The 10,000-nt window shown below is 37.0% G+C and overlaps 1 protein-coding gene across 4 annotated transcripts in view; it reads left to right on the forward strand.

The window, feature by feature from the left end:
• LOC135106418 (long-chain fatty acid transport protein 4-like) overlaps positions 1 to 10,000 on the forward strand; it is a 47,154-nt gene that overhangs the window by 35,546 nt on the left and 1,608 nt on the right. For all 4 annotated transcript variants that reach the window (XM_064015418.1, XM_064015421.1, XM_064015420.1 and 1 more), the window contains exons 10-15: positions 264 to 381; positions 547 to 690; positions 839 to 976; positions 1,219 to 1,376; positions 1,576 to 1,729; positions 9,037 to 10,000. The exon at positions 9,037 to 10,000 is cut by the window's right edge and continues 1,608 nt beyond it. In XM_064015418.1, the coding sequence (XP_063871488.1) occupies positions 264 to 381; positions 547 to 690; positions 839 to 976; positions 1,219 to 1,376; positions 1,576 to 1,729; positions 9,037 to 9,194 (870 nt within the window). In that variant the 3' untranslated portion in view covers positions 9,195 to 10,000. The remainder of the gene's footprint in view (positions 1 to 263; positions 382 to 546; positions 691 to 838; positions 977 to 1,218; positions 1,377 to 1,575; positions 1,730 to 9,036) is intronic.

A 10,000-nucleotide genomic window follows, 5' to 3' on the forward strand; every position in this document is an offset into this window, starting at 1 on the left:
TATAATAGCATCAACATAAATGTTAAATGAAGAAAATACCAGTGAACTTTGTTGCTTCTTTGTTTTATGTGACCAAAGTGGCTACAGCAAGCTGTAGTCATTTAACATTCAACCAATCATCATCATCATCATCTGTAATTCAAAGAGAGAATGATGCAGTCTCTTTCAAGGCTATTGATTTTCTTGCAAAATCCTAATGTATGGTTATATCCTAATTTATGTTTGTTGCTAACATTTATATAAATTATGGTTTTTGCTTCAAGCTTCGCATCATGTTTGGAAATGGTTTGAGGCCTACCATATGGGAAGAATTTCAGAAAAGGTTCAATGTTCCTAAAATAAGTGAATTCTATGGGTCGACAGAAGGGAATGCCAACATAAGTAAGTTATTCCTGGGTTTTACTATGTTCATTTAATTATCTATGACAACCATGATTATTTAATTTTTTACCTATTCACATCTATATGGTTATTAATCAGATATTTTATTGTACCATTGCAGTAAGCATTACATATGCAGTGATTGTTTTTCTTTGTTGTCCACAGTTAACATTGATGGTAAAGTAGGAGCAGTCGGCTTTGTGTCTGTTCTCTTCCCAGCTGTCTATCCTGTGGCTCTCCTGAAAGTTGATGAAGAAACCAGGGAAATTGTACGTGACTCAAATGGGTTGTGTATCAGGTGTAAACCAGGTGAGCCAGTAATAATATTATAGCCTTAGTAGCTAATTAAACAATTTCTTGCCATCAAATCTTAAATTAGTTTACACAAAATATCCATATGCTTCTTGGCAATTGTCATGTGCACTTTTCTCTTAACATAGCCTATTCTGTATGTCAGGTGAGGCTGGAGAGTTTATTGGCAAGATTATACAGAATGATCCTATACGTGACTTTCATGGTTATGCTGATCAGAATGCCACCAAGAAGAAAGTAGTCAAAGATGTCTTCAAGAAAGGCGATTTTGCTTTTCTCTCTGGTAAGTACTATTTCAAACAATAAATAATTTTCTTACTGTGTGAATATAGTTTAAAACACACTCGCACGTATAAAGAGACGTGTGGAGGTTGTTAGCCTCTCACTTCTGTAGGAACAAGGATTTTCAAATACCATCACTATACATATTTTGCATTCACTTATAACTCTCTTCTTTCATGCTTAGATGGCAGAAGATAATTTTCAGCTCACTTAATTCATCAAACAGTAACATGTATTTTCCAGGTGATATTCTTGTTATGGATGATGAAGGTTACCTGTACTTCAAGGACAGAACAGGTGATACTTTCCGATGGAAGGGAGAAAATGTATCAACTATTGAAGTAGAGAACATAATTTCTCGTGTGACTGGACTCAGTGATGTTATAGTGTATGGAGTGGAGGTAGGACTTATAAATAAATTACATTTCATGTCTTAAGGAATGGATGGCTTTCTCCAAGTACAATTGTTTTATCTCATGGCATATTTTGTGTTACACAAGTTATACTAAAGAAGCTCAACTTGTTGACATAACCTATTACTTTAGTCTTGGTTAAATGTTATTTTTATGTTGAAATGCTGTTGAGCATCTTTGTTTTCAGGTGCCTGGCACAGAGGGTCGAGCAGGAATGGCAGCTATTCTTGATCGTGAGGATGCATTGGATTTAGAGCATTTATATGATGGAATGGCCAAGTCCTTAGCTTCTTATGCCCGTCCTCTATTCATCAGAACTGTGAAGGAGATGGAGATGACAGGTATGCGATTTTTTTTATTTTCTGAAAAATATAATATCTCCATTTTTCCATAGCTATAATAAAAAGGCTCATCCTTTGCTGACTTGTCAAAACTTCAATTTTGGTGAAATATTACAAAATCCTTGGAAACTCCTCCTGCAGGTTCAAGGTCTCCAGTTTCATCCCCTTCCTCTCTCTAGAGCCTCATCCTGCACTTTTCTAAAAAAAACCATGATTCTAAGAAGGGCTGTTAGTTCTGGCTTAAGGCCTTTGCAACAGCACCTCCTTGATATGATCTGATTTCATAATTTGTTTTTGCAATTTGATCTGCTCTTGTTTGTTTCACATATCACTTAATTTTTCTTGAACTTTTCTCTCTTTTCTTCCAAAAGCTGTATAGTATTTCTTTTGTTGCTTCATTGTTACTGTTGTCAAAAAGCAGCTCACCAATTATTTCAGCTTCATTTCCTATATGCCAGAGGTATGGCCCTCATAATTTATCCACTTGTCTCCTCTGGTATTGATCGCTTCCCTTATCCAAGTTATCAGTCAATTCCCTTTCTCTTAAACTAAGTTGCTGCACATATGTGGGTGTTGCTTGATGCTGGGGAGAGTGAGGCTTCCTTGTTCTTGGTATCCTGCCCCAACAGCTGTGCACATTATGCAGCACCTGTGCACAAGGTATGTTCACCTGTAGCATTGTGGTTCAAGAGAAAAGGGATGGACTGATAACAAGGATAAGGGAAGAGGTGAAGAACAGAGGAGACAGCCAGGTAAATTACTAAGATCAGATTGGATTTATTTGTGAGCTTCTTTTTGATGGCAGTAACATCAAAACAACAAAAGAAATACTTCACAGGTTTTTGGAGAAAAGAGAAAAGTATGTAGAGCGGGGATCGGTACAGAAACTTCCAGACAGGTGCCGTGAGTTTATTTGCGGGCGCTGTTCACAGGCGCAGTTAGATTCCCCAGACACGGTCACAGCAAGTATACAACAGAGGCCTGCCAACAACCAATTAAGTGAATACGAAATCCCCACACGAATTTAGCGGACACATCACAAGTTATAATATAAACATGGTCTGGAAATGTTATACTAATCCAACTCCATAGAAAATCATGTTTCTATCAAATATCACTAACAAGGTACATTCACAATAAGTACTTAACAAGATTACCCAAATACTTTTAACTGTAATCACATACACTTACATGTTCATCAAAGTTAATACTAAATAAATATATCATAATCACAATACAGCATAATCACAAAGTGCTTACCCAAACTCCAGGTGGTGCTTAAATCACAATAAAGGAAAACCATTGCAGGCATGAGTGTGTGGTGTTTTAGGTAGGCGTCCAGTCAGCCGAATGACCGAGACCATGGCAGTACTCAACGAGGTGTAAACCGCATTACTGGAACCTACCTCGAACTTCTAATGGTGTATCTATGTACTCCTACAAGTAGAAGGAAAATTAAGTGATATTTGAGAGAAACGAGAGCAGGTCAGACTACTAAAAGAAACCGTAAAGAAGACCACCTCAGGGAGGTGTCAGTGCAAAAGCTGAGATCAATCTACTCCTTCCCCTTTCCATGGAAAGTTTTTTAGGGAAGGTGCTTCCTTTCAGAGATATTTACAGATGCTTTCCTCTGTTTCTCCATGCAAGAGGGTGCTCCTTATTGTGTTGATAGATACTCATGCAAACCACACAAACCTCGAAAATTTGAGAATCAACACACTTTATGTGTATTGAAATGATGGAAAATGTTCTGTTATTCATGTTTATATGAAGTGTGTGGTGATATGGTGATATACACTATGTTTAGCAGAAAATACCATGCAAGTCCTCCTGTCGGCAGCCATGGGGATGTTTCCAAACAAAGTCTGCCAACCTTCAGTTTCACCTCAGCCACATCAGTATACAGTAGTAGCTATATTCACTTTACCTAGATAGAGTTGGCTGTAAACATTAAGTAAGGAGCACCTGCACTACACTGCTTCCTAACTCTAAGATTAGATTATGTTCTTAAAAACACAATAGTAAAGCACACACACTGTCTGTCTGTCTCTGTGTGGGTATGTCCACTTTTCATAGAAAAACCATTGAACTGGTTGTGATGAAATTTTGTAGGGGGTCCCCTTTGATTCAAGGAGTAACATAGGCTATGTCATAACTACTTCCAACCCAAAACCATTACATTTTTCAGACAAATCTGTCACTGTAACCCAATTCTTGATGGTGGCAACAGGTGTACTGTAAGTCATTTTTGACAATGGTGCCAAGCATTCATTGTTAGCTTTGATTTTTGGTGGTAGGGAGAGGTATAAATGGAGCATTCATTGTCAGCTTGGCCAAAATTATAATTACTTCTAATGAGATCTAAAACATTGGATCATGGTGCTGTGAACTTATCATTAAACCCAGCTGTGACTTCACTGAACGTTTCCCTTTGTGTCTCACAACACAAGGGAGCAGTCGCAGCCTGCCTTCTAAAGACAACTCTCTTCCTTCACACAAAACAACAAGCACCTAATTACACACACACACACACCTTTTACTCAAAATTCAAGATTATCATGGTGACTCCTACACCAGTTTTGGAGTCCCCATCTGGGGAGAGGACCATAAATGTCCCCAGATTGGACTGCTCTTCTGATATCAACCCTAAGTGTATTGACACCCCGTTAACTTTTTCTTCCTTAACTTCTGCAACATTCGCGATCATAGATCAAATTTTCAATCTGTAAAACACCATCTCTCCTCTACTAAACCTCATCTTTTCCTCACTGAAACAATGGTGTCAGAGGCAACTTACATTGGCCCCCTTTCTGTTTCCTCCTACTTTCTCTATCCTCATTTTCAATCCAGAGCTGGATGTTGCATCTATGTGCACAATGACTTAACCTGCTTTTGTGCCCACACACTTGAATCTTCCAAGTTTTCCACCAGCTAGCTATGACTACAGAGTCACTCTCAAAGTAAATTTATCTGTGCTTTATACCTCTCACCTAACTCCTCTGACTATAAGAAACTCTTTGATTACTTAACTTCCTAAGTGGAGCACATTCTGACTATCTTCCCTTTTATGGAGATCTCCATTCTTGGAGACTTCATTGCTCACCACCAGCTTTCACTTTCCTCTCTCTTCACTGACCATCCTAGTGAACTAGCCTTTAACTTTGCTATCCTCCATGACCTAGAGTAATTGATGCAGCACCCTATTCGTATTCCTGTTTTGGAGATACACCCAACATTCTTGACCTTTTCCTAATCTTTAATTCTTCTGCTTATGCTGTTTTCCTTTCTTCTCCATTGGGCTCCTCCAATCGCAGTTTCATATCTGTATCTTGTCCTATCCCTTCAATCCCTCCTCAGGGTCCCCCTAAGTGGAGGTGCCTCTGGAGTTTTGCCTCTACTAGCTGGGGGGACCTGAGGAGGTATTTTGCTGATTTTCCTTGGAATGACTACTGCTTCTGTGTCAGAGACCCCTCTATGTGTGCTGAGTGCATAACAGATAATACTGTCTGGCATGGAGGCGTACATTCCTCATTCTTTTTCTCAACCTAAACCTTCCAAACCTTGGTTTAACATAGACTGTTCTTGTGCTATACATGATAGAGAGGTGGCCGTTAAAAGGTACTTGGTTTCCATCACCAGAATCTCATGCACTTTATATTTCTGCCCAGAACCATGCCAAGTCTGCTCTCCAACTAGTCAAAAACTCCTATATTATTAGAAAGAGTCAAAATCTTTTAAGATTTAACTCCTCTTGTGACTTCTGGCACCTAGCCAAAAACATCTCCAATAACTTTGCTTCTTCTTCTTATCTTCCTTTATTTCAACCTGATGGTACCACAGCTATCACATCTATCTCTAAAGCTGAACTCTTCACTCAGACCTTTGCTAAAAACTCTATCTTGGATAATTCAGGGCTTGTTCTTCCCTATCCTCCACCCTCTGACTACTTCATGCTACCTATTAAAATTCTTTGCAGTGATATTTTCCATGCCTTCACTGGCCTAAACCCTTGGAAGGCTTATTGAGCTGATGGGATCCCTCCTATTGTTCTCTGAAACTGCTCCTACGTGCTTGCACCTTACCTAGTCAGACTATTTCAACTCTGTCAACATCTACCTTTCCTTCTTGCTAGAAGTTTACCTACATTTGGCCTGTTCCTAAAAAGGGTGACTGTTCCAATCTCTCAAACTACCATCCTATTGCTTTAATTTCCTGCCTATCTAAAGTTTTTTAATCTACCCTCAACAGGAAAACATTTATCACTTCACAATCTTCTATCTGATTGCCAGTATGGGTTCCATCAAGGCTGCTCTACTGGTGATCTTCTGGCTTTCTTTACTTAGTCTTGGTCATCCTTTTTTAGAAATTTTGATGCCACTTTTGCTGTTGCCTTGGACATATCAAAAGCTTTTGATAGAGTCTGGTACAAAGCTTTGATTCCCAAACCACCCTCCTATGGCTTTTATTCTTCTCTCTGTAACTTCATCTCAAGTTTCCTTTCTGAATGTTCTGTTGCTTCTGTGGTAGATGGTCATTATTCTTCTCCTAAATCTGTTAACAGTGCTGTTCCTTAGGGTTCCGTCCTGTCACCCACTCTCTTCCTATTATTCATCAATGATCTAAACCAAACTTCTTGTCCTATCCTCTACTATGCTGATGATACCACCCTGCACTTTTCCACATTTTTTTGTAGACATCCAACCCTTCAGGAAGTAATCAGTTCACACAGGGAAGCCACAGAATACTTGACTTCTGATCTCTCCAAAATTTCTGATTGGGGCAGATCAAACTTTGTATTATTCAGTGCCTCAAAAACTCATTTCCTCCATCTATCAACTTGACACAACCTTCCAGACAACTATCCCCTCTTCTTCAGGGACCTTCAACTGTTCCCCTCTTCTACACTGAACATCCTCAGTCTGTCCTTTACTTATAATCTAAACTGGAAACTTCACACCTCATCTCTAGCTAAAAACGGCTTCTATGAAGTTAGGTGTTCTGAGATGTTTCCACCAGTTTTTCTCACCCTTGCAGCTGTTAACTCTGTATAGGGGCCTTATCCATCCATGTATGGAGTATGGTTCACATGTCTGGGGGAATTCCACTTGTACCGTTCTTCTAAGCAGGGTGGAATCAAAAGCTTTTCATCTCATCAACTCCTCTCCTCAGACTGACTGTCTTCAGCCTCTTTCTCATCACTGCAGTGTTGCATCTCTTGCTATTTTCTACCGCTATTTTCATGCTAACTGCTCTTCTGATCTTGATAACTGCATGCCTCTCTTCCTCCCATGGCTTTGGTGCACAAGGCTTTCTTCTTTCTATCACCCCTATTCTGTCCACCTCTCTAATACAAGAGTTAAACAGTATTCTCAATCATTAATCCCTTTCTCTCGTTAACTCTGGAACTCCCTGCCTGCTTCTGTATTTCCACCTTCCTATGACTTGAATTCCTCCAAGAGGGAGGTTACAAGACATTTATTCTTTAATTCTTGACAGCTGCTTTGGACCCTATTCAGGGACCAGGGGTGTTTTTTATTTTATTTTTTCCCAGTGTCCCTCCTACATAAAAAAAAAAATCCTGATTCCTTCAGTATGTGGTCAAATTTTCAGTGATAAAGAGGTCTCCAAAAAATTAATCTTTCAGGTAGGTTTCATCAATTCACCAATATTATCAATCATGAACAGAAGTTAACATAACATATGTTTATGAACTGATTGTGATGAAATTTGATAGGGTGGTCTTCCTTGATCTGGGGAGTGATGTAGGCTACGTCTTAATTACTTCCAATCTAAAACCGTTAGATTATTCAGGCAAATCTGTCACCAATCTTGCCAGGTATACCGTAACCCATTTTTGATGGTGTTCCAAGCATTCCTTGTTAGTCTGGATTTTTGATGGTGGGGAGAGATATAAACGGAGCATTCATTGTCAGCTTGGAGTTGAATCCCATCATCCTACCGATTCCTTCAGTATGTGGTTGAATTTTCTGTGATAAATTTTACCAGGCAATGCCAGGCAATTTTGCTAGACCATTATAATGGGATTTTCTGGCTATCATTTTACATCAGCCAAAGAAATAAACATATATATAATCAAATTTATCTTTTTAAAAGATTCAATAGAAAGCCATTAATAATGGGTGGACAAAAAGATACATAGAAAACCCTACAGTTGACAGCTGAGCTGAAGGATAATATGGATCCTGTTCTTGTAGCTGGTGGAGGAGGGAGGGCAGGGTACCCAGGGCTGGCTGGTGACACCTCTGCCTAGGCCAAGTGAGGATAATTATGTGTTTCTTTAACACAATGAAAAATAATGTTTCCTGCAAGATATGATTTTTCATATGACGCCAAGAAAGTTTTATCTGATTACTAATACAATAACAGAAAAATGATGTAGTGAAGCATGAAATAAGTGAAGGGGTTAGTGAAGAGGTGGTACTGGGGTGCTCTTTGTGAAGGAGTGCCACTACTTCACTTTCCTGCCACTCAGCTTCTTCATGCACTGCTCGAGGAGGCTCCTTGTGACTGATAATAAACAAAGAGTGGTTTCCAGGTAGGAAGGGGGAAGAGGTTATGTGATAATGAAGGTGTAAGCTTTCCAACCTTCAACTAGATTCAGAACCAGGACCTGAACCAGCAGTCCTTATTATGGTCATGCCCTCAGGGCAAGGTGAAGTAATTATTATTATGCAGATTATGTTGAGTTTGGTCCATTTTGACTTCATTTATTTGGCATGATGCTGACTTACAAAAACTTTGCAAAATGGCAAAAGTTTCCTTTAGGGGCTTTACAATATTTTGTTGCATTGTTTATGTATGTGGAATTCTGACATATGACATGTTTAACCTGATGAAATGGGAAAAATTTCCTGCAAAGATCCATAAGGCCATCTCATTGATCCCTGTAAAACTCAACTACTCTTTCTTGCTCCACAGACATCCCTCTTAGGTTTCTACTTAATCAGATATGTCTTCTTAGTCATCAATGCAGTGCATAATAGTTTAATTTTGAATGAAGAACGGGCAACAACTATATAGACCTCACTGGGAAGCATGGGATACATTGATACCAAGGTTTCACAGCTTGTTGCATTGATGAATATAGTTCTAGTTTTAAAGTTTCTGGTTAATAAAATTCTGTTTACTTTGGCTTTTGTGAAAAAAATATCATAATAGAAAGCTTTGTTACTGATTATCAAATTACTTACAAATGTAGAAATAGATGATTGCTGGAAGGAGTTATATTTTACTGTTCTAAATTTTATTTAGTGTTGTTTTATTTTTTTTTCCCTTTTTCCTTGCAGGAACATTCAAACTAAAAAAGGTAACTGTTCAGAAGGAAGGCTTCAATATAAACATCATCAAGGATAAAGTATTCTTCTTGGATGTAAAGAAGAGAGCATACATACCCCTTACCACAGACATCTACAATAAGATTATTAGTGGTGAAATGAGATTGTAAACTGGCTTGAGCTAAATCTTTTATATTAAGAAAATAAAAAGAACCATTAATTATAGTCTGTTGTACAAACTTTGGCTTTTGTTTTATGAATACTCAGGATTAAAACACTTTATTATTATTATTATTATTATTATTATTATTATTATTATTATTATTATTATTATTATTATTATTATATTATTATTATTATTATTATCATCATCATTATTATTTGTTATCATTATTATTATTAATTATTATTATTATTATTATTATTATTATTATAATTATTATTATTATAATAATAATAATAATAATTATTATTATTATTATTATTATTATTATTATTATTATTATTATTATTATTATTATTATTATCATCATCATCAAAGTGAATGTTATTAGGTTTTATCTTCATGGAGAAACAGAGTGACAATAGCTACTGAGTTGATTTAGTAATTTCTTCTAAGATTTTGCCTGTGTGTATTCCATGAACTGACATATCTCTGTTGGTGCTGGATTTAAAAACTAAGAGCTTTTTACACAATTGAATTTTACATTTGTGCATAACTTTGGCATTGTTTAATGCTGGTAAGGTATAGCTTTTTGTTCCATCATAGCTTAGATACTGTTTTCATTGACTTCCCTTTTAGGGCATGTGAAATCTGATTTTTTTATATATATATATATATATATATATATATATATATATATATATATATATATATATATATATATATATATATATATATATATATATATATATATTCAAATGGGCTGAACCTGAAAATTATTCATAAAAATTTCCTTAAGTTTACACATAATTT

The sequence above is a fragment of the Scylla paramamosain genome, chromosome 13 (genome assembly GCF_035594125.1).
Source record: "Scylla paramamosain isolate STU-SP2022 chromosome 13, ASM3559412v1, whole genome shotgun sequence".
In the NCBI taxonomy this organism is placed as follows: Eukaryota; Metazoa; Arthropoda; class Malacostraca; order Decapoda; family Portunidae; genus Scylla; species Scylla paramamosain.